General features: G+C 41.0%; 1 protein-coding gene across 3 annotated transcripts in view; it reads right to left on the bottom strand.

Annotated features, from left to right (window-relative positions):
• UBE2E3 (ubiquitin conjugating enzyme E2 E3) overlaps positions 1-26,114 on the bottom strand; it is a 67,398-nt gene that overhangs the window by 40,984 nt on the left and 300 nt on the right. Inside the window, exons 1-3 of one of the 3 annotated variants that reach the window (XM_084798919.1) lie at positions 25,404-25,854; positions 24,119-24,340; positions 22,313-22,363 (exon numbers count right to left, since the gene is read on the bottom strand). In XM_084798919.1, the coding sequence (XP_084655045.1) occupies positions 22,313-22,363; positions 24,119-24,312 (245 nt within the window). In that variant the 5' untranslated portion in view covers positions 24,313-24,340; positions 25,404-25,854. Of the gene's footprint in view, positions 1-22,312; positions 22,364-24,118; positions 24,341-24,777; positions 25,062-25,403; positions 25,855-26,114 lie in introns of those variants that run through there. The other 2 variants (XM_084798920.1, XM_084798921.1) reach the window with 2 other exon arrangements.

Below are 26,114 nucleotides of genomic sequence, written 5' to 3'. Positions count from 1 at the left end.
TGTTTTGTACCCTACCCCCCTTTCAGACAAACTCTCATGCAGCCAGGCTCCCCTTTGAACTTAGACAGCTAAAGATAACTTGGAGCGTCTGATCATCCTGTCTCCACCACCTAAGATGTTCACTACAGTGCCTGGTTTTATGTGGTGCTGGGGGATCCAATCCAGGACCTTTGTCTAGCACTCTGCCAACTAAGCTAAGTCTATTCCCATCCTTAAACTTTTTGTCTTTAAGATGACATATCTCGGGGAAGTTTCATTACTGTTTTTCACTTAAATAACATAGTGGTAAAATATAGCATCTGATAAGTACAAAAAGATAATTCCATTCAGAACCAAACCGATCTTGACCAAGTGTGTTTGCTGGTCTGGTTTGGGTCCTGGAGAACAGCTTTTTACAAAAACAACTGCTTAGCAGTGCTACCTTCCCTTTGCACAATACCAATATTATCCATTTGTTTCTACCAGAGTCTTATATGGGCTAGAAAAGGCCAGCTATTCATAACTGTACTCTTATTACATGAAGTAGGGGCTCAATGAATATAGAAGGAAAGATTTCAAATTGTATAAAGTTTCCTAAATTCATGATTTAACAAAAATGACAGATAATGGTGCAACTTGAATATATTATGCCATCCAATGACTTAATAGCTCAATTCAAACCCTAGGTTTTAAATGTTAAAATATATAATACATACGTAGACGACCAAACCAAGCTGGGTGTATATCTACAGCTGCTAGTGCACACAGCCTACAGTAGTCATTTAGCAATGTTTCAAAATTAGCTTCGGGTATAACAATATGATAGCTGTGATTACTACATGTCAAATCTCTGTGGGGCTGCCAGCTAAGTGACTTCAGATTACATACGTACTCATATCCATGCACGTGCATCCCCAACCACAGAGACAACTTGATTTTTTAAATTGTAATTTATTTAAAAGTACTAAAACTAGGACCTAAACTCAGCCCAATTACCTCATATTGTCCTAAGACACCCCTCTCTCCTCTCTGTCTGTCTCTGTTTCTCTCTGTGTCTGTCTCTGTGTCTTATTCTCTGTTTCTCTCTCTCCCTCTCTCCCCCCCCTCTCTCTCTCTCACACACACACACACACACACACACACACACACTCTAAACTACATAGAAAAATTAAGTAGTAAATAATGAAAATAACAAGGCACCACTAAAATGGCAACTGTAACTTATAAGTACCTTGACAACTCAACAATATATATGTTATATTAAAATTTACAGTATCCACTGAGCCACTAAAACTAACCAAATCAGTGCTGCCAATCTAATATACATTTAAGTTATTAAATGTACTTAAAATATACAGTACATACTATTACATGCAACAGTTTCTGGGACCCTAGGTCGCCCTTATGTACTCAGGTGTTTTACACCCATACATGTATGTATGTGCACATCCATGCTTGGTGCCTGCAGAGGCTAGGACATCAGATCCCCTGAAACTGGAGTTAGAGAGTTGTGAGCCATCATGTGGGAGCTGGAGATTGGACGTAGTCTTCCTGGAGAGAAACAAGTGCTGAGCCAAACAACCAACCAAAACCACTCAATCTAACTACAGCACGGTCACCAATCTAGCCTGCGGAGCTGCAAGACAGGAACAAATGTGCACTATTCAAAACTGTCAGTTTCTCAGGTGCAAAGTGTGCCGCTGGCAGTAGCAGTGAGCTAGCCCAGTATAAGCACAGCGCTGCACATGATCCCAAGAACAATAAAACCAAACCACTGCAGCTTCCTCTGCAAGACAATATTTGCTTTCCCAGGAGACCAGTAACTCTCTTCCACTTTGCAGTTCACAAAGTAAAGTTACCCTTCTACATAAAATGACAACTTAATTCTGACACTGGAAAACACAATGTAGTCTATAAAATCTATTTTGTTTAATAAACCTCATAAACAGAATTTTTAATCAAAAAAATAAAAATAATGCTCATGTTAAGATAACTGGAAAAAAAAAAGAATCCATAGCATCTGCTCCTTTCTAAAAGCAGTTAGAACAAGAAGTGACTAGTTTTAAAATTCAAAATAAGCCAAAAAGTAGTGGCACAAACCATTTTTGTACCAGTTGCCAACTCAGTGATCCAACTGTTACAGCTCATACAAGGTTGCCATCGAGAGCAGAGATGATCAACAGGGAAGGACTTGAGCTGGAAATTAAGTTCCAAATAAGACTGCTCATCCCTTAGCTCTTCTGTAGCCAGAGCTAATTTTTTTAAAGAAAATGTTGCCCATTTGACAGTGAAAAGCCATAGAAAGCACTGGGCTTGCTGTGGTGTGAATACTCCTGAAGAACTCACACAAAGTGTGATTACCAATGTGACCATCAGCAGGTGGCCCCGCGAGGTGATGGGCTGTCAGGCTCCAGTCAGCTCTGCCCTTTGCTCCACACTACTTTGTATTTCTATTACCTTTCCTTCTTGTTCCATGAGAAGAAGTAACAGGACGGATGCTCACGGGATTATCAGCGCCATATTGGACTTCCCTACTTCCAAAACTGACCCAAGTAATCCACTTGGATAAATAACCTCATCTCAGGTATCAGTTTTAAGTGACATAAAACTGAGTAAGACAGAACTGGAATCCAGAGACCTAGACTTTTTCCAGAGAGTTAAGGCGCCTGACTGTGTATCCAAGTCAGGGAATCTCTGCTTAATTATACTGAGAAGCTTGGATTTAATTCCCATGATTAGATATAATATGCCAAGTTGAAGCTGACAAGTCATCAAAAGTTTTAGCCTTATTATAAAGAATTTACAAATAATAAAAAAGATCATGCATCAAAATTAACCAGAAACAAGACCTATATATTACAATGAACGTCTGTACAGTTAGAAAAGCCATTCTGAACCCACGGCACTTCTCTTTACACTTTCACTATCAAATATATTTGTAAGCACTTATCTATAACCAGAAAACAAACAAAAGCCATAAAAGTTAAAACTAGAAAATCTGTAATCTCATTTGTGATGGTTCATGTTCCTTCTCTATTCAGTCCTTGTCACCTAATGTTTAACCTTTCTTGCTCGCTTTTCTACAACTTATACCGCACCCAAACGTACATTTGCTTATATAATATACATATGCATACATGTACACATATGCATGTACATGTAAGCATGGATCCACAGGAGGGAGAATGTGTTCTTTTTCTTTCTGAGACCGTTACACTTCACTTAACGTTACATATTCCAGTCTAAGACATACGATACTCAACAAAGCCAGCTCTTATAAATGAAGAGATGCTTCATGACAGATAGGAAGCTGATGGAAGCTGATGGAAGCATCACAAGACTTACCTCCAAGATACACTTAAGGGAAACGTATACTAGAACAAATGACTGATAGAAAATATAAAAACTGAAGTGCAACACTCAACAAACAGCAAACACACATAAAAAAGGAAGATCAAAGCTTGCCGCAGAAGATCCCCAAAGCAGAAAGATGAGCACGAGGGGAACAAACAGCATACAGGCAGTCTGAGGACCAGTAACAGGATGATGAGCGTGCCTTCTCTCACAGTAACAGCCCTGACTATGAACACAAAAAACTTCTCAGTAAGAAGATACAATCAGATGGGTTCAATAGCTAAAAACTAACTAAATGAAAAGATATACTACCTGTAAGGACTTCGCTTACCAGTGAAGACATACACAAACTGAAAAAGAATGAGAACAGATGTAACACAAACACACACAAAAGCCAAGAGTAGTATGTACTACTAGTTACATATAATGTAAAAAATTTTAAATAAAAATAAAAATATGCACAAAAGCTAAAGGTGAGCTGTAGCAGTACAAAACTATACCTACAGCCCTTAGGAGGGTAGGTAAGATAGGATCACTAACTCAACACTCACAGGATTACAAAGTAAGACCCTCCTCAAATCAGAGGGACCCAGTATGCATCATAAAGCAATCTATGTAATAGGAGGAGATGCTTTTAAATACCCATAGGCATACAATATTAGAGCACCCAATCACACAAAGCAAACACTGCAGCATTGAAAAGGAGAGGGGACGGAAGATACCCACTCAACACTCAAATAACTGAGACGCTCACTACCCTAGATTCATCAGTGAGGAGAACATACATACCCCTATACTAAAAATAGAAAAATCATCAAAGAAACAGTTAAATGTTAAAGAACAACTGAATAAATCACAATGTCATAAAAGTGCTACAAAATACACATTCTCATAGTTTATAGAACATGCTACAGGATAAACCACATACTTTCAGTGTAACTAACACATTTTCCACTCTTCACTAATTACTCTTGAATGTATCTATAGGGGCTAGGAGGTAGCCCAGAGGTAAAGTGCTTATCTCCAAACCTACAGACTTGAGTTCAATCTCAAGAAACCATGAAAAAAAAAACAGGGACATAATGGCACTCACACACTTGTAATCCAAGGACTGGAGAGACAGACTGATCTGTGAGGCTCCCTGGCCAGCTAGCTCAGACTTCTACGCCCAGGCCAGTGAGACCCATCTCAAAAGAAGGTGGAAAGTGTTCCTTAGGATAGTTAACCAAGGCTGTCCCTATCCTCCATATGCACACACATACATGTGCACATGTGAATCAATACACACATACACACATATATAAACATCAAAAATGAACTTGTATTTTGATATTATAAATATTGTGATGAGTAATATCAGTTGTGTCGATGTGGGATCACTCAGGAGGCTATGCTCTGGGCATGGCTGGAAAGATTGTCTAGATTAGGTTCTCTGGGGTCACAACACCAACTTAACTACATGGCACATGACATGCAGCACCATTCCACAGGCTGGGAACTCCAGACTGATTAAAAAGGAGAAAGTAAACTAAGCAAGAGCATTCCCCATTCTGTTTCCTGAGTGTTGATGCCATGTGACAAGACCCTGCTGTCATGGCTTGCCCCCCACAATGGACTGTACCCTCAAACTGTGAGCCTAAAGGAACCTACACCCTTCCTTCCAGAATAAGCTGCTTCTACTCAGGTATTTTGTCACAAGACAAGTAATTGATATAACACTCTATTTTCAGTTCTAGTTTAATAAATGGTGGCAATTATTAACCAGATTCTAAAGAAGTCATGGCACGTGTGTGTGTGTGTGTGTGTGTGTGTGTGTGTGTGTGTGTGTGTATGCTTTTAACCATAATAGAATAAAAATAGAAATCAAAAATCTTCAGAAGTTGCACAAAGAACTAAACATGCTATTTAATGAATAGAGACACTTGGGAAATTTAAAAAAATTATTGGTAACAAATAAAAATAAAAATAGCACACAAAAACATACTACCAAAGAGTAATGTTTGCAGTAATATGTACGCATGCTAAGGAGATGGGGAGTAGTAGGGAGGTGTGTTCAGATTAACAACCTGAAGATACAACTTAGGGAACAAAAGCAAGCACAAACCAAATCCAAAAATTAATGCAAAGAGAGATATAACAAGATCAGAGATAAGATAACTAAAATAGAATAATTAGAACGATGAAAGAAACAAAAAAAGTTCCTTTTCAAAAGATAAACACAATTGGAAAAAATGTGTTGACTAGATGCAAAGAGGAAATAGAACATAGTACAAGAAACACCATAGAAATAGGAAGATAACTTATGAGCTACTCTCGATAGTTAAATGCTAACAAATTAGAAAAAATGCATGTAACCCTACATATCATATCTCCTAAACAAACTTTAACTATAAAGATATAGAAAACCAGCCCATAAATACCCAAGGATATTTAGTATGCTCTAATATTTAGATTGTATATAACTATGTCCTACACCCTCAAATATATCTGAGGTGTGTATGTGTAATAATTCATTGTTGATCTGAATTTAATTTTAATTAGAAACTCATTTATCTTGCCACCCTGGACTCAGTAGTAGCCTTCACGCAACAAAATCAGAACGCCTAAGCCCTAAGGAGAGACTGTATCTTAGCTGGAGAAGTGAAGCCATGTGGATATAAGCCAACTTTATGCCTGTGAATTGGATAAGAGAATCTTCTTAGAGAAACTTGTCCAACAACAATGCTCAATTCTAGCTCCTTCTGTGTCTGTGGCAGCTGTAGCGGGCTCCTACAACAATCCTAAGCCACCCACTGGTGTTTAGGTCAGTGCTCTTGGCTTGTCTGTAACTCAGCCAAAATCTTGATCTCAGGCTGTTCTACAGCAATTTGTGACATCCAGCTGAAGTAAACCAATTCTGGGAGAAACTAGTTTTGGTGTTGTCATTTGAAAAATAAAACCAATTAGCTCAAACTGTTATAAGCATTTTTACTATTTCGTTAACTAAAACAAATAACTAATGTCACACTCACAAAAACATAGTAAGACACTGATATCCTAATTATTAAAAGCATAAAAGTAGATCTTTACATTAAATGGAAAAAAGATGTATAGTTACATAGCCATAAAAGATTCTTCCATGGTTCTGACAATAGCTATAGTGCACGGATTCATACACAAATGTCTCTATGGTATGAAAACAACAATATAACTTAAGCGAACATAAGAGGGAAAGGTGAGATGAGATGTATAATGCTCGTCACTCAGGCAAATGCTGACTCTGCCAAGCTATTCCAGTCATTAAACTTGTGGTAAGCCACCTCAAGTGTATGTCCCTTTTTCAAAGCCACCTCAAACTCAGGGACAACCACACTCATATGCCAGCGTCACTGCCCTCCCCCCATAGCAACTAATAAGTTGAATGAATTATCAAAATTAAGACATAAAAGTTATACACTATATAAACAAACTTAAGGACAGAAACTATGTAATCATTCTCGATGATAAATAGCATTTTACAAAGTTTAAGTTGTAACACAAGAACTGATGACATTAGGAACCCATGAGGCATAAATCAAAATAATAAATAAAGGCTCATAAAATATATTTTTAAAAAGAAAACTAAAAATAACAACAACAACAACAACAACAATAATAGTGGCTATATTCAACAAGCCTAGAGCAAATATTATACCACAGAAACTGAGCTCAATGTCTCTATGCCATTTTTAATTCAATATAGTGCTTTAAATATTAGCTAGAACAATTAGTCAAGGGGAAAAGGTTTTAAAAATAGGAAAAAAAAAAGTCAAACTGTTCTCACTAGCAGACGAGGTAATCCTATACTTAAAGGACTCTAGAAACTACCAAACAAAGACTTTATAGAATTTACTAAAAAACATATAAGGTACAGGATATAAAATTTTAGATGAATCCCTAAGTTAGAGGCCAGTCTGGTCTACAAAGCAAGTCCAGGATAGCCAAGGCCACACAGAAACTTTGTATTGAAAAAAGAAAAAATTTAAGAGTAGCCTTCATATAGTAATGAACCCTCAGTGAAGGAAATTAGGAGAAAAAATTCAGGCATATTAACTCACAAACAAGAAAGAAAGCCTAAATGAACCTAACAATGTACCCAGCCAAAGTAAAAGTCCTCTATGATGAAAACCTCAAGACACTGAAACAGAAAATCAAAGGTGACATTAGAAGATAAAAAAAACATTTCACAGGCCTGGACTTGTGAATTAATATTGTTAAATTAGTTTAGTACAAAAAAAATTAATCTATAGACTAAATGATATAACCTTTTAAATTCTGATGTCACCCTTGGTGGGTCTAGAAAACACAATTCAAGAATGTTATACCAAACTACAAACAAAACAAAACAAAAAACCACATCACCCAAAGCAATCCTAAGGAGTAAGAATCCAACTGAGGTGACACGACATTTGACCTCAAATTATACTACAATAAGCACACAGAATTTAAAAATAAATCCGAAACTAAAATCAGCAACAAAATGAACAGCAAATCAACAAATGAAATAAGCAGTTCTTTAAAAAAGGAAAGTAACTATTGTTAAAAGTGGTCAACATTTTTAGTCATCAGGAAAATGAATGTTAAAATTATTTTTGAGAAGCTACCTCACCCCAAGAAAAATGGCTATCACCAAGAAACCTGAAAACTCACGCTGGGGAGGATGTGGGGAGAGATAAACCCTTAGTCCACTACAGAAGAATAAATTAACATGGTCATTAGGAAGTAAGTTTGAAGATTCCTTAAAAAATTAGAAATGAAACTACTATATGATACAGCTGTGCCATTCCTAGGCAGCTGCCTGAAGGTTCTATACCCTACACCACAAAGGCATCTATCTGCACACCATGTTTGTCCCTGCCCTGTATACACGAGTAAAGAACGGACAAGCTTGAATGTCTACCAGCACATGACTGGATGGGGAAAATGTGGTGCATACTCAATCAACATGAAATATGATTCAGCTGGGGTCAGGGAAGGAAATCATCAAATTTTCAGAAAAAAAGGATGCACTTGCAAAGCATGCTTAAGAGAATGGAGCCTAGCTAGGAATGAAAACACATGTGCATCTTCTCTCTCATATATGTAAACCTAGCCTACAATGCATGTAGGAACATGTAAAAATATGCATAAGTGTAGATACAATCTAAAATTTAGATAGAAGGCCAAGGGAGGATAATGAGAAAGAACTGCTTTTTTCTTTGGGGGGGGGGGTAGATATACAAAACTCAACTTTCTGAAGCAGCAAAATCAACTTTTTGAGTTCCAAAAATATATAACATGTTACTCTTTTGAGGAACTGATGGTAAACGTTTGACTGCCTTTTTACTTTCATTGATTATTAACAAAAAAACAAATTAGACATAACCTGTCATGGAACAACACATCTGTCACATTGACCCACGCACAACATGCCGTCTCTCCAGCATCTGTTTTAATTTTCCAAAAGTATGCTTTACATAGAGCAATGCAGTTTACATATTAAGTAGCACTGTAACAGAATGACTTGATAATAGCTTTAAACGGAAGAAAAGGAGCCATACATGTAGGTGAACCACCTCACACATACACTAGAATAATGAAGAGACCTGGGTGGGGAGCAGCTGAACCACACAAGGGAGCACATGGCAAGTGACCCAGGTACACTAGACATAAGGAAGCAAGGGAAGACAGTGCACAGAGCCAGAAGATAAAGAATAAAAATCATAAAAACATTTGTTTAAGAAAAAAAAAAGACTTAAAGGCTACTAGTAAGTAACTGGCCTATACACACTGTGTTTTTCCAATGAACACATAATGGTGGTAAAATTTAGCTTACAAAGATAAACAACAATAAATAATACTAAGTAAGTCAAAACAAAAAACAAAACGAGACTTCTGAAAAAGAGCCTAGGGTGGAGAGTCACACTGTGTGAAGTGCTAACTCCACCTGAGGGAGGAAGCTGGAAGGACTACCAGTACTGTAGTACTGTATGAGCATGAAACAGTATGTGTACAACTGGGGACAACTGGGAGGAAGCAGTCAGGACAGTGTGAAGGTGATGAGATACTGATAGCCAAACAGACCCTGAGCTTTTAATTGTGTGGGCCAGTAAGTCTGTTCTCAAGTCCCACGTCTGCAACAATGAGACTTGTGATACAAAACACACTATTTTTAAAAGCCACTCACACAAAGAAACATAGTGCTAAATTTGTCCCATAAACTGCCAGAATGCAAACTACACACAAATACAAACTTTGATTTATTTAAAATCGTTTGATGGGGCTGGTAAAACGGCTTTGCAGGTAAAGCATGTGCTGCGTAAGTAAGATGGGCAGCCTGAGCTCAAGCCTTGGGACAACCCACGTGATGGTGGAAGCAGACAACTGACTCCACAAGCATGCTGGAGCGGGGCACGTGTAACACACACGCATGCACACACACACACACACACACACACACACACACATACACACACACACACAGTCACTTCATGTGACTGAATTAAAGCCTGAATGCACGGAATTTTGAAGAATTACTTAAAATATTTTCTTTGTAAAACATACTCCTCTAGACTTAGCACTAGTTTCCAAATTGAGGTTTGACAAAAGGCCAGCAGTGTCTCTTAGCATATTCTTCTCACAGTTGTTTTAATGTATTATTGCTGTGAAGAGACGCCATGACCGAAGCAACTCTTAGGAAAGAAAGCATCTAATTAGGGGCTCGCCTACAGTGATCATGACGGAGGGAAGCAGGAGGGGACTGCACTGGAGCTCAGAGTTTCACATCCTGATCCACCAGGTGGAGCCTGGTGTGGGCTTTTGGAAGCTCAAACCCCATCCCCAGGTGACACACGCCTCCTACTGGATAGCTCCCAGCCTTTCTCAAACAGCTCCCCTAGGTGAGGACATAGCCTTCAGCAGGACAGTGGGCCACCCTCATCCAAACCCCCAGCATGAGGACTAAATGACTTCCTCTTTAAAGCCCTAAACTTGAGAATACAATCAATGTAAACTCTTACTACTGACATTGTTGATGTTAATCTTAATAAGTCTTCAAGTCTTAACACATCTATGAGTAAATGAGAATTAAAATAGTACCATTCATTTTTACAGCTAAACACACCGATTTAGATTTCTGACATTCATTTTTATAACTAAACACTCCCCACCCCTGCCCTGTTTTTCTGTTTCAATCCTTAACTGTACAAGTTATTCTACCTTAAAAGCCAGTTAACTTTCAGGCTGTAATACAAGGGGAAGTGGGGGAAAGGAAAGTACTGTGTTAAACTGGTGAAGCTCACAGTACTAATCATCCTTTAAGCCTCACTCCAACTTCACATAAACATAACTGTATCTGTGGTGCTTTGAATGAGAACGGCCCCCCAGAGGCTCAGATATTTGAATACTTGACCTAAAGTTGATAACATTATGAAAAATAAGAGACAAAAAGATTCTATTAGAATAAGAAAAAAGCTAATAGAAGAGATTAGAAAGGCTCATTTCAGGTAATAGATGGAAGAGATTAGAAAGGCTCATTTCAGGTAATACATGAAAATCCTATTAACACAGGTTTGCCTGTAAATAAAACTCACTAAAAAAAAATCAAACGAATTCACAAAGTGATATGTAGTATGTGTGTGTGTGTGTATGAAAAAGGGGGGAGGAGGGGAGGGAGAGGAGAGAGGGAGGGAGAGAGAGAGAGAGAGAGAGAGAGAGAGAGAGAGAGAGAGAGAGAGAGAGAGCGCACATACGTAGGAGTACAGAATTCGGGGGGGGGGGGGGAGGGCAGGAATATGCAGGAGTGCATAACAATTCCACAGAACTCAAATTAGCTATAAGATGTCAAAATGGAAGAGGCTCTAGAAAGTGAAAAGTTGAAGGAAGAAAGTATTTTTTCCTAACAGACACTTATATATACAATAAAAATCACATAAATTTGGACCTGAGGAGAAGAAAGCGTTTTTTTCATAATAGATGCATACATACAATAAAAATCCTGTCAATTTGGGCCTCAGGCCCGGAGAATACAGCACGCATGTATGAGAACAGGAGCTCAGATGCCAGGGCCTGAATAAGGAAGCCAGGAGGCCCAGCAGCAGCCTAGCCCCATCGTTCTGTAAAGAGATCCCAAGTGTTCCTGTGGGCAAGCAGGGCAGGTAGACCAGCCACCCAAACTAGAGTGTCAGGTTCAGCTACAGACACTGTTTCAGGACAGAGCAAAAGAAAGACACCTAATGACAACTTTTCTAAGTATGTGCACAAGGACCTCACCATCATGTTGTGGAGGGGACGGGAAAGAATATGACCAAAATATATGAAAAACTTTAAAATTAATACAATGTCACAAAAGTTAAATTAGACTATAAAAATAATTAAGTGACTAAATAGAGAGGTGGCTCAGCAGTAAGAACATTTGCTGCACTTGGAGAGGACCTAAATTTGGTTCCCAGTACCCTCATGGGCCAGTTCACAACTGCCTGTCCAGTTCCAGAGGACCTGACACCTTCTTCTGGCCTCTTCAGGAAACAACACATGGATATATATGTATATACATACAAATATCTGTACACATGCAGTCAGTCACCTACACACAAATAAAAATAACAATTTTAAATCATCTTTTATTTTTGAGACTATAATTAATATATTAAAAAATAAAATGGAGAGCAATAAAAAAATCCAAGCTAATATGTGACCTCCACATGCACACACATAGGCAAGCACACCCTACTTATGTGTATAGATGTATATAAACACAAGAAAAATAACTTATTAAGTTATATAAGGATAGTAACAGTAATATTCTAAAGCACTGCTGTTCATTAAGACAAGTAGGAGTTAATGATTCCAAAAAAAAAAAGGAGAGTAAAAACAGACTTATTTGATAAAAAAGGAGAAACACACTGCTACCCAGGAACTTAGCCACTCGCCCTGCTTTTGCCACATATATACACCATTGGTGTGTGACACTTTCTCCTACAGCTGTTGTAAAACATTTGGCATAAGCAACTTGAGGGTCTTATTTTTGGCTTACAGTTTTAGAGTCCATCAGGGCAGAAAATTGTAACTGGGGGAAGCATCACTGCCCCTGAAAGCACATGGCTGCATAGAAAACAGAATAAAAAAAAAACAGGACCAGAAGCAGGGCCTTACTGCCTATCCTCAAAGATGGGTCCCTTAGGGAAAACATCTGTCAGCCAGGCCCTATCTCCTGTAAGTTACATAATATCCCTAAACACTGTCACCACCTGGGACGAAAGGCTCAAAAACATAAGCCTGTGGGAGGCTGTTCAATCAGGTAACATCAAAAAAGGCTGTCAAGTCCTGAATGTCTACTGATAGAAAAGCATTCTGACTATGAAACAGCCTTGCTTTAAAAAAAATTAAAATTAAAAAAAGGAAAAGAAGAAAAGAGTCAATAGGTTATTGAGGTATCTTAGGATTCTACGGCTGCGTGGAAACACCATGACCAAAAAAGCAAGCTGGGAGGGCAGGGCTTATTTGGCTTACTCCTCCATATTCTGCCCATCACTGAAGGAAGTCAGAACAGGAACTCAAATGGGGCAGGAGCCTGGAGGCAGGAGCTGATGCAGAGGCCATAGAGGAGTGCTGCTGCCTGGCTGGCTTCACGCGGCTTGCTCAGCCTGCCCTCTGACAGAACCAGGACCACCAGCCCAGGCATGGCTCTACCCACAGTGGGCTGGGCCCTCCCCCATCAATCACTACAACAGAAAATACCCTACCGCCGGGCCTTATGGCGTCATTCCCTCCATTGAAGTTCCTCCTTTCAGATAGCTCTAGCTCCTGTCAGGGTGACATGACTAGCCAGCGCAATGGGAAAAGTGGAGACGGGGGTAGAATTCAGTTTGTCTCTGATCAAGACTCTTGACCTAATGCCCAAATAGACCAATGAAATAAAAGATACTAACAGGAGTCTAATAAGCAAGATCCAGACCACAGGAAATTCAGCTCAGTTTCTCTACAAAACGAAAAGAGACGGAGAGATCCTGAGCTCAGAACAAAGTACAGCAGTGGTTCTCCACCTTCCTACCGCTGTGACCCTTTCATACTGTTCCTCGTGTTGTGGTGACCCCAGCCACACAATCATTTTCATTGCTACTTCATGACTGTAATTTTGTTGCTGTCATGAACTGTGATGTAAGTATCTGACATCTGACAAAGAACCACCATGAAAGGGTCGTCTGACCCCAGTCCCCAAGGGAGGGGGGCACTGAGAGCCACTGCATTCAAGTCTCAACCAACCAATCTTGACTTACATGCTTTACTTGGATTCTGGTTCAAGTTAAGACTGGGAGAAGCCAAGCCATTTACAGCACATTTTTAATTTTGAATAATGACTAAGGAACTACGACCTCATAGTTAAAAGTAGTCTATACCTTTTGAAAAAGAGTACTACAATATCTGTTTTAAAGGGGGAAGAGATGAAACAAGGTTGGGATCTGCTTTGAGTCATACTGTGGACAGTTATTAGAGGAATGGCCTGTGTAGATGAAACAAGAAGAGGCAGGGGCTGGTGACGACTCCAACCGGAAGAAAGCTGCATGGAGAGTTTATTATGCTGGCTTGTTTTTTTTTTTTCCCTACATGTTTGATATTTCCATAAAAAGATAATTCAAAAAATTAAAACACTTCAGCAAGGAACTGTTCTTTTACAATATATTTCAGAGTTCACAGACAAGAGCAAAATGACCACAGTTTAAACAAAGCCCTTTAACAGAAGGGCTAATAGCAAGCATGTGCAAAGGCAACAAAAATGACTTCTAAATTTTTTCAAAGACATTATGTAAATAAAACAAAGAAAGCCTACTCCATAAATCACATGCATGCCTCAAATTGTGTCTGGGTAAAATGGGACATTTTACCTCATTGTGATACTAGGCAAACAGTAAAAACATGCATAACACAAATCCAACAGTCAGGTGCTCTAGTAGGAAGCAGGAATGGAGTCACTGACCTGATGCCTTGCTGCGTCTTCTACACTGTGCTGTCACTGCTTCTTACATTTAGAAAACTACAAAAAGCATCAGACATCATAAAAAGATGCAGCCACGCACTTCTGAAATACACTCTCTTGGGGACTCTGAATAAATGGATTCCCAACCTACTAAAATTTAATGTGATAGAAAATGATATGTTTTTAAGAGACCTATACAATTTTAAATAGCAAAACTACCTAAAGATAATCACCTTTAGAAGGGAAATAAACAGTGCTTTAAAAAGTAAAACAGGGATGTAAAGGGAGGATCATCATGATGATTTGTAAGGAAAGAAAAATAAAATGAAGAGGTTAACAAAATTCATGTTTCCTTAGGCCTTTCATTCAGCGCAAAAGATGTGGAGCTACACTCCCAAAAGCAATTTCGGACTAGATGTCTTTATTTTTCCCCAGATAAACTGGATGTTAAAGAAAAGTGACAAAGTATATTTGCTCTGGGACACTGATGAGGCAAAAAAGAAACTGAGAAGAGAAACCCTTTGTAAGTGACATACGACTGGTCAAAATCCCCCAACACGCTGACAAAGCCTGTGACAGTAAGCAACACTGTGACTCCTTCCAACTCTCTCCAAAGTTTTGTTACAAAAAGTCATATAAGTGAAACAACCATTATACACAATAAAAGCCAAACAGAGGACCAGATCTTTAAGGTTTAGGAGCACTGCTTAACTGTTATTAGTAACACTACATTTAATCATAACTCAGTGTCACCGGTGCCTTACATAAGCCTCAGTTGCTTCCTTATAGACCCCTTATAAGCTGCCACAACATTAAGAGATAAGACCTCAAAGTTTAGAATATAATTTTAAGTCAGGAATCTAAACAAAATGTAAGGTGCACATCTGAGTGATAAAGCTCTATAAACCTGGCCTGTCACTGAGAACATTCTATCAATTTTGCTAAAAGACCAGGTCCTAGAGACATATTAGGAAAGAAAATCCCCATAACAGTCTCTGACAGCAATTTTTGTATAAAGTCATGTTTAGATAAAACAAATTTTAAATAAACGGTGACACTATTAAAAACAAAACAAAATTATGAGGAATCAAACATAAAGCCAGCACCTACAAAAAACCTGGACCTGGTACCAGTATTAGAAGATGCCCATGCATGTATGTGCCATCAGCTTTACACTTCCCTTAACATCTGGTGTGCCTGGCAGCTTTCCCCAGTAAAGCACAGAAATCCTTAACTGCATAACGCTTTTTATCAAACTCATAAAAATGGACTGCTTTCAGTTACCCAGAGAAAAATGTAGATTTATCATTTGTCCACAAGAAAGCCATACACAGAAGACTACAAAGCAGAAAACAAAGCTTTGTTTTATCCATTATGAACACAGTCAATCCTTCCTTTACATCTGTCCTTACAAGGAGAGAGAAAGCTTGGGAATGCTTCCTGCCAAAGTCCTTCAGAATGACACCTCCCTCCCTAAAGAGAAAGCCAGCCCCACTCAGCCAACCTAAACACCTGAGCCTTACTGTGGCCCAGATTTTAAAACCAGACAGTACCAACATCTTGGACAATTTCATGGAAGAACCAGATAGAGGAATACACTTACACTAAACACATACACAAGCTCTGAGTTCTTTTCATCGGGTTTTTCAAACAACACTGTTTGAAAGAGAGAGAAGAAAAACAAGCTTTCAAATCTGCAGTAAGCTGAGATTTATGCTTGATTCTCTCATGAACATGGTATTACAACTTTTAGAGTTCACAACAACTCTTAGACTAGTTTTTACATTTAAATCAAAAGAGATATTATTTCATTTAGGATTTAGCAAAAACATTGTATTCATGTTACTGAACTGCAAGGCATCCTTCAGCGCCAGGCTGCTACTCAACTATTTACTCATTACTCTTAGAGAGTCATCTATCCATGGCATGCATGTTTCTGTGGCAGAGAAATTGGTTTCTCATGGAAGACCCATGAACTCCCTCTCACTTCAGTCACATTACGGTTAGTCACAGCTGTGAAACCAATTTGTGTCTTATTTCCAAACCAAAGTACTTAAATCCGGCGCATGACTCCTTCAGTTCTCTTGACTAGACACGTGTTCCAAGTGGGGGAGCTAAGGATGGAGGCATGGACCTGCATCTGCATGAGAAGAGCAACCCAGACGTGTGCCTGGACCCGCACAGGAAGCCTTGCAAATAAGAAATACACCTTAATACGCTGAGCCAGTCCTTCTTCTGCGCCCCTCAATAATCACAGCACAGCCAGCAGAACTTGGTGTTTCTTTTTACAGCCTAATTGTACTTAAATACTTCGAGACAATACACATTTGAAAATGGCACACCTTGGGTATGCTAAAGGAGATCTTTTCTGTGTACTTCTGTATATGCAAAATAAAAAGAAAAATTAAAAGATCGTGTTTTGAAAGCAAAGTGGGAAAACAATCCGATATATACAGAACTTTAAAAAGAAACAGACACTTATAATTTCACTGTAAGAGTAAAAACTCTAAAACCAACAATCTAACTTTTTTCTAGTAACCACACAAGATATAACACAAAACAAACAAAAAATCCCAATGATCCAAAACTACCAACTGAGAAACTGTAATCCTCTACTAGGGAACAGGTAGCAGGGAAGCAAGGAGCGACCACAAAGCCTTTCACAGCGCATGGCTGTGCTTTCCAGCCAGAGCTGAAACTGGATGGGGCTGCACCTGCCAGTCTACATGCTGGGTCCCAAGAGCTGTGAAGACCGAGTGCTCAGTAAGGGTGGCACAAAATTATTTGGTAGCAAAAACAAATTATGAGCTGATCTTAAATGACTTAAACTCATGTGCAATTCAGTTAGTCTAAAGCTGAACTTTGATGATTCTTCAATGTATTTTTTTCCTCTTGGTTTGGTTTGTTTTGTGGCACTGGGAATTAAACTTACGGCCTTACACATGCTAAGCCAGTAAGCACCCTATCACTGACCACTAGCTCTAGCCCTGCATACGTCTCCCTTAAGTTCCATTAATATTCCTTAGATATAGTCAGCCTACAGCCATAGCACGCTAACAGTACTATTAACAGTGGCGAGACCTAAAAGAAACATGGCAGAAAGCATTTCTGAGTGCAAAGCTGTAATTTAGCAGGTTCGTGATACCCATTCCTGTGGCTTCCTACATCATACTGTAAGACACACATAAACTCATAATAGAGAACTGGTAAGAGATGGGGGCATCGTTGTAGGTGGATGCATTAAAGCCAACTGTCCACTGACTGAGAAGGCAGAGTCCAGGAGCTGGTGTCTGTGATGCTCCTCCCTCCAGCTTAACTGACGCTTCTGTTCTGGTAATTCCTGGAAGGAGGGGGCTGTCTTACACTTTGCAGGCACACAACAGCACCTTTCATCTCTACCTTCTACCCAATTCTTAAGAACATGATGTCTCTAGGCTTTGGCAACTGTCCCCAAGATGGGGGGGGTAGGGGGGGCTAAGGCAATACCCTAATACAAAACCACTGATCACAAAGCAAAAGAAAATTATCAAAAACTTAATACAGTAGTACATCATCTAGAATCTAGGCCTCTAGCAAAATGCCCAAACATGTCTCTATTGAAAGACATGAGAAGAAAGAAAATAATCATATTCTATTCCTTAAACTTGTGCCTAGTTCTGTCTTTCTCTCACATTAAAAAAACAAACCATGTTCTGCCTTCTCAATCTGAACACCCAAGCAAATCTGACTTTCCTGATAACCAGACACAATGCATCTGCTGTTACAGCGTCACATTGAAGCTGAGAATACAGTATGAGGTACAGAACTGCCGAGCTCAGAGAGCCGCATTTGCAGCATGTAACTTTTCAGAAGCACTTACTGTTCCCACCTACTTTCTGACATTATTTGAACTGGGCATTAACAAATACTAGTAAAACTATGACCTCCCAGGAGTACCGTTTTCAGTTACCCCCTGGGGAGGTACAGGGGGCGGGGGGGGGGGGGGATGCCTTTAGTCTTCCAACAGTCCAAGTCCTCCTATACTGGTTTATATGAAAAAAGTAAGATTACTGTGAATATAAGCTGCTTCTTATAATCAAATAAAAATGTTGGCTTAAAATTATATTAGGATAATCATCTTAAACAACTGAAGTAAGAACAACTATATATGCTATTTAATATTTTCTCCAATTCAAAATAATCATTTTCCTGGAATTCCATTCTGGGAAAAGAGAAGGACACAGATACAGTGTAACTAGTTAGTAGTGACAAGCTCCTGAGCAGCAGAGCAGGGTCTGAACCCAGGTAGCCTGACTTCTACACTAGGACTTTTCAAACCTTAACACACAAATCTTCAAATCTTGTTAACTTCACATTTCGGATTCTACACCTGTGACTGAGGTTGGAGGAGGGGAAAGGGAGGAGGACGCAGCACTCTGTGTTTCCCACAATTCTCCCTGTGATGCACAGCTCACCCTATCAGCAACAACACTCTGATCTACGATAAAAGATGGTTTAAGCAACCTCCAGAAGACCCTTGATTGATCTTGGTGAGGAGTTAGTTACCAGCTTCTCATTCAGAACTTAGGTTTCCAGTTTTAGTTTTCTTCAGGAGTACTATATCAAAATTTCTAAGCACTCACTTTTAGGTCTTACCAGAAAATGTCATTATAAACTTAAATCTGTAATGCCTACCCCAAATAGGCATTTCCCACATCAAAAAACTATACCAATATCCTAAACATCTGCATTATAATAGATTCTATCTAAACATGCTGAAGAGTATTTTAGAAGCATGCATTGTATTTGTGTATATATATATAGAGAGAAATTAGGGGCTAAGTTAGAAGCATCGCACCTTTCCAAATGTGCAGTTTCTGTAAGCCTTGCCCACAAGACAAGGCCACCCTCTTAGCACAGCACTCCACGGGCACCTCAACAGGTTTCTCTAAAAGCAGAGCAACGCACACACAATTTTCTTTCAACTTTGCTAGCATATCGGTTATTTACAGCCTAATCCGAAGCCTGCATGGCAAGACTACATTTAAACCAATAAGCAAAAGGTGTGCATCAATAGGCTAACCCTCATGGGCAAGCTGCTAGGCCTGAGATCACCTAGGAGACACCCCTCTGGGCATGCCTGTGAGGGTGCTTCCAAAGAGAACTCACTGAGAAGGGGGTCCTACCCTGCCTGTGAGCAGCAGCATCTCTTGTAATTCCAAAACTGAAATACAATCAAGTCACTGGCAACCATGTCTTTACCAATGTGCTTAGTACCAGAAAAAAGAAGGAATCCACCTAACTACCATCAAGCTTACTTAAGGGAGCACAATCCAACAATTAAATCAATACTTGATCACTCTGGGTGATTAGACCTAACTAAAGAATGCTAATTAAACAAAGAAATTTAATAAAAAATCTTCCTAGTCTGAATAATTTGGCTTTCTTTTTCTGAATTTTCTTGGATTTCAATCAACTCTTTTTCTGAGATACACAGATATACTTTACATGTCTGCCCTGAGGAAGAATTACATCTGTCACATACTTTGAAAGTGTGTATTAAAAAAAAAAGAAAGAAAGAAAGAAAAGCAAAACTCCACACACATTCAAAGCTATGCTATTAGGTTTCTTACATTGCAGACAATAGAAACCCACATATCTTAAATGTACTTATAAATACAAAATTTCATTTTTACCTTAGCCTAAATAAGGAGTGAATTTAAAGCATACAATCTCCATAAGCCTTACAATAAACATTTAAACATCTATGAATTTAAGAACACTGTGATGCTCTTTCCCAGATCTAACAAGAAGGCAGTAAGTACATGATACAAATGTAGGCTTGTCCTTCAAAATTCAACACTGCCTGCGCTAAAACAATCTACAAAGTTCCCACCCAGGAGAAGGAGTGGACCTTCCACACAGCACTAGACATACCCAAGTACCTGGCCTTTTTACATGCAAGGTATATATACGAGAAGAAGGCCTTAACTTCAAAGCGCTAAAAGCAATTTATAATGCCCACTCTTCTCTAATTACTCATGCAGCTGCACAGTAACTCAGACAGTAAAGACACAGAAAACTGGAAGATGCCACCTGCAGTAGTTGACAGTTCATCAAGTGCACCGAGGGGCAGAGCAGACGGAAGCTGCCGTGCACACGCAGAAGCAAAGCCTTAGTCTGCCGCTAGCCTAACTGCCAAATGCTGAAGGCGCCAGCTCACAGACTGGTCCACAAAGGAAAAATTCAGAACATTCTGCCCATAGAAAGCGTCTGTTTCCTCTAAAATAATTCTTGGTGACCTTGTGGAAACACCCTCGGTGTAACGTGGAAGCCGGTTCCTCCGGCGCCACAGCACTGCTGTGAGTGAGGGGCATCCAACACACGTCCTTCTGTAGATTACTCTTGTCCCCTGGACTATGCTATCTTCAGGAAAATCTACCTTTTCAAATGTTCGGTCGTACACACAGTTTTTAAATAGTGGAGGGTTCTGTACTGATCTTTGGGTTTCTCATACTGACAGAAGAAGTTAAGTATGCATGATGCAAATGAGTATAGATTCTTCCAGAGTACAAACTTAACTTGACCTTCTTAAATGAACACAGATGTGACATACCATTTGGGAGGCCGGACAGAAATACTTATATTTAATCAATTTACTTATTTTTAGGGCAGCAGAAATACAGCATTAGTCTCACAATTAGTTGCAAATTTTCTAGCTAAAAAAAGTGAAAACAATTTTAATAACATTTACTAAACATAGCCACAATATTATCATTCAACACATAACAGCAAATTTTTATGCTCTGTTAAGCTTTTAAAATTCAATGCATACATCACACTTTTAAGGTGTCATTTTGAGCCAGCCACAAGTAAAGCCATCAATAGCTGCATGTGGTTAGTGGCTACAGTATTGGGTAGCATGGCTCCTAAATACCGTGAGGTTGGACATGCCTATTTTATTTAATATTTAATATTTAATATTTAGTTCAGTGGAAAATTCAGAATCAGACCACCTTATCACAGACCTGATTAACATACACAGTAAGAGGTCAATGGATCACACTTGTGTATATAGCTGACTTCAGAGATCTGTCTGATCAACACAGCAAACACAGAATTTGTAGCCGAAAGAGATTAAATGCTAAGGTGCCTTTCTGCCAAACTGTAACATCGCCTCAACTGTACCAGCAACTCTCAATCGTGAGTATCTATGTGCAAATTATTTATATTTATCTCCAAATGTGATACATTATGAAATAATGCTATATAATCACTCTTCAAAAATAAAAGTAGTATATAAGATGAAACCAAAAATTATGAAAAAAATGTACCCATTGGCTACTTTTGGTGCATATTAACATTATTAGACACAACAATCTTAAATTATTCTACCTGGGTTTCAGTGAAATCCTTTCCACGATTACAACTTACTAAGAATTTTCTCAAGCAATTAGGATAATTGCTTAAAATGTAAATAATTCCAGCAATTCATCCTCCGGAAATAACTGAAACCATTATTTAGCACATAAAATTTGTTCCTTAAGGCATATTACTGGAAATCAAACAGAAATGACTACACTCTTGTTTACTGCATCTACATTTTCTAACACTGCATTCAGCAAGCTCTACATCTGGAAGGTTAGTTCAGACTGCACACAAACAGTTCTTTGAATCTGAAATTTTTAGAAATCACTGAAATACAGTGGTGAACAAAAATGCTCTACAGACATCCAGGCACAGTCAGCACCATCCACACTAACTTCAGAAGCACAAAATCCTACGTTCGTAAGTTCAGTTGTGCATGCTAAAGAGTACCTGTTCTCCCATTATTATTTAACTAATCTAGATAATTTTAGTTTAGTGCACTTCAAAAAAGAAAGAAAAGAAAAGAAAAAAAAAAAAAAAAGGAAGGAAGGAAGCCAAGGAAGCCCGCTTCTTAGGCTGCACATATATCCAGGCAAGATCATTAATCTCTCAATCATTTCTCCACAACTCAAAATCCAAACAACAAAATCTGTTTCTTACCTGCAGTTGGGAGGAGGATCAAGGGTGATTTCAGCTAGCTCCTTCTGAATTCTGTTAGTGAAATGAGACCAAACAAAAAAACGATCTGAGGTAGCCTCCAGAACAGCCGGGATCACACTGCCCTCTACCACCGTGCAGTTAAATGCAAGGCTGGCTCTCCTTCAGTAAGGCTAACATGGCTGCTTCCTCTTTGTTCTCAGAGGCAGAACCAAATCCCTTAGCAGAAACTTTGCAGCTCTTTTTCTCACGTGCTACTGTTACCAAGTGTGCCATTTACACCTGATTTGAGAACTAGGCCTCACTGACCACCAAGGGAAGGATATATAATCCATTAAAAAACAGTTTTTACCAAAGAAATTCTCTTTTCAAGCTTATATGCAAATGAGACAGAAAGGGAGGAGGGAAAACACCAGAGAATTTGACAATGACTTCAAGTCACTTTCTACTGAGCTAAAAATTAATAGCTTGCCACAAGGGCACATTCACAGTTTTGGCAATATTTTAACTGTCGGAAAAGTATAAAATTTATAAACATCTTTGCCAATGAAAATTTCAAATTGGCATTCACATTAACTATGACTGTCTTCTCTCTGTGTATCTTAAGGTGAACCTTTTAAGATTCAATAAATTTGCAGAGGAAGAATATAAATATATAAGCTCAAGTTATAAGCAAAAGGCAACTATGATATTCTCCAAATTTAGGACATTTTCAAAACTTAGGGCACATTTAATATGCTCCTCCACAGGATTATAACAAATTGGGCACTTTAGATTATTTCGAAGACTGTTCCTGGTCCAAAAAAAAAAATACTCTGAAGTTGCTAGCATTTGATTGATAGTTAAAATCCAAACAAAAAGAGTTTGCGTCTCAATAAAAATATAACATTTGATCAGTTTTTACACTTTTCTTCCTTCAGTTCTGACCAATAAAAAAAATCAGCAAAGCCCCCATACTGGATAATGCTGTGGCTACGTTTCATTTTAATCACTAGTTTTCTAGCTATTCAAACACTACCACGACTCAGAGTCCCACTGGCAGAATTTTTTTCTGTCACCACAGAAAACAGAAGCCAACAGAAAACGGCTCAGCTCTAAGTTCGCCTCAGTGACGTTTCCCCTGCTGCTGGCCTGTCATACATATCCACAAGTTACAGAGTGAAGAGGACGAAGGACAGTGACATCTTCCGTGACTGAGTGACACCTAAAACTACAACTGGCTACTTTGGAGTCTTATCTGGCCTCACAAGAAGGTGGGGTGACACTAATTTTACCCCCAGTTACACCTGCGCTGCAAGATTTAAAGCCTTCTTGACACAACCTGGGATCCAGTTTAAAAAGCACACTAGAAGATGTGCTTTCCGACACAGCCAAGCCTGGCAGCTACCAATTCTCTAGTAAACATTATCATCTCTGACCATTCCGTTTTGCGGAGAGAGGCACTGCTGGCCTCTAGAACTGTCCCTTCCACTCAAGCATGACTCACTAAAGGAAACCTCTCCGATGTACCATCTAATTTGGGTTCACCGAATTTTCCTTGCCAACCCATTCATCTGTCAGAATGAGCCCCCCCAGCTCTCCCTGAGGTGACTCAAGTTACCATATACAGAACCAAGTGCACGTGCTTTCAAGTCAGCAGTCGGAGGAAGGTTGCCTATGCACAACGCACAGAATGACAGCTCATTCACGGTCACATACATTTGATGGGGAAGTATTTCTGAACAGCTGCCATGGACATTAAGCCAACAAAAGCACCCAATGGGACAAGGAGGCAGCCTCTCAACGTGAGTCCTCCCTTGCAGGCGTTACCTTTTAGCACTAGTGGATAACTTAGCAGTCGTTTTGCTAGAGAGTTTGGTGTTTTTCTTTTGCTGGGTGGCAGAAGGTTTTCTTTCTTCCTGTTCCTCGGGCTCTGGAGCGGCAGGGTCCCGCTGGTCCGCATCTGAACTGCCACTGCTGGTGCTGGGGCTCTCATCATCCGACCTTTGCCTATCACTGGACATCTTGGTGAAGTTATCTCTGGGAAAACTTCTAAGGAGAGAAGGGACCGGCAGAGAAATGTTAGATCTTAAAAAATAACCCTGCAGCATGCTGCTCTCCCAATAAGCACCTACGAGAGTATTTTTGTAAAAGGACTCGAAAGTCCCTGTATTTATGGTACAGCAAGGTTACAGGGAGGGGAGGCTGAAGGGTTGTGTACCGCAGGCGTTGAGGGATTTGGCGAAGCCAAGTTAGGAAACCCACTCACATTTTTCCCCCATCCCTCAGACAATCTATCAATTGTCTACTTTCTCAGATGGCATGAAACAGATTTGCCAGGGAACTTGGGCAACGGGCATTAATAACATATGACAACTGTAAATAACAGATCTCGCTGAGAATGTTCGAAAGTCACTAAAATCGTCTAAATATTTACAGGCTGACACGGGTCTGAGCCACCAAATCCTCCTTCCCAGAGGGAAACATACCCTGTTAGTCGCCCATATGTTTATTTACGGTGGCGGGTCCTCCCGTGCGCACCGAAAGCCTTTGAACACCGCACTCAAATTAAAAAAAAAAAAAAAAAATCAACTGGCAGCCGCCCCACAGCCGGCGGCGAGGATTCACCCGGCCAAGCCCGAGCTGCCACCCGGGGAAGGGCAGGATCCGAACTGCACCTTCTGCAAAGCTCCCGGTGCCACCGACGTTCCCCGCTCAATTCCTCCTCGCTCGCCGACCGACATTTTGTCCAAAAAAAAAAAAAAAATCCGCAAAGCGGCCAAAAAGCTCGAGGGCAAAACAAACAAACAAACAAAAGCCCTCCCCACACACACCACCACCACCAACCCCCACACCCCGAGAAGTGCAACAAATTGGCGCGGCTCGCCCCGGGGCGAGCGCCGGGCCACGCAGCTCCGCGGTCCTTTGTGGGGAGGGCCGCGCAGGGGACCGCGCCACTGCGCCCGCCCGCCGGGGGATGCGGGACCCGCCGCCCCGCGCCGCCGGCTGGCTGACGAGCGCGGCTGACTGAGGAGCGCGGCGCCCGGCGCGAACAAAGCTGCCGCCCCCGCCCCCGCCGCCCCCCACGCGGGCCCCGGCCCCGCCGCCGCCTTACCTCGGCCGCCTGCCCGGCCCGCTCGTGCGCCGCTACGCTGTGGGGGAGGGAGAGCGCCGAGGAACCTTCCTTGAGGAAATGGAGGCAGCCTGGGGTGGGGGGGCTGGGGGGGGGAGAGAGAGAACCACGGGAGGGGGTGGGGGGAGAAAACAGGGAGGGGGGAAAAAAAAAGCCGCCGCCGAGCGCCGAGGCTCCGGCCGGGGAGTGTGGAACATCGAAAGTCGCAGGCGGCCGTGCAGTGCCGCGCTGCGGCCGGAGGGTGGCGCCGCCCCGCGCTCCGGGAGCCACGGTGGGGTGGGCGCTCCGCCGGCCGAGGCGCAGGGACGCGGGAGCCCCCCGCGCGCTCAGCCTCCCGCCGCCCCGCTCGGCTCGGCTCGGCTCCTCCCGGCCGCGCAGTCAGCAAGTTCCGAGCGAGCGAGCGAGCGGGGGAGGGGCGGGCGCGGCGGCGCGCGTGCTCGCCGCTTGCTGGCGGAGGGGGGGAGGGGGCGGGGGGGGGTGCGAGCTGCTCGCGCGCGCCCCCGCGTGCGCGCGCCCCCGCCGAGCCTCCCTTCCACCGGGTTTGCGCGGGGAGGAGGTGGGGGGGGGGGCTGGGGTGGGAAAGAGGGGGTGTCGGATGGTAGATGCGCACGCGTCCGCCCGCCCGCGCGCGGCCGGGACAAAGAGCGCGGCGGGGACCGGCGGGCTGGCCCCTGCGCCCTTGGCCGCCGAGCT

Source organism: Acomys minous (genome assembly GCF_964271855.1).
Source record: "Acomys minous genome assembly, chromosome: 10".
NCBI classification, from domain to species: Eukaryota; Metazoa; Chordata; class Mammalia; order Rodentia; family Muridae; genus Acomys; species Acomys minous.
This window is presented reverse-complemented; position numbering and strand designations above follow the sequence as displayed.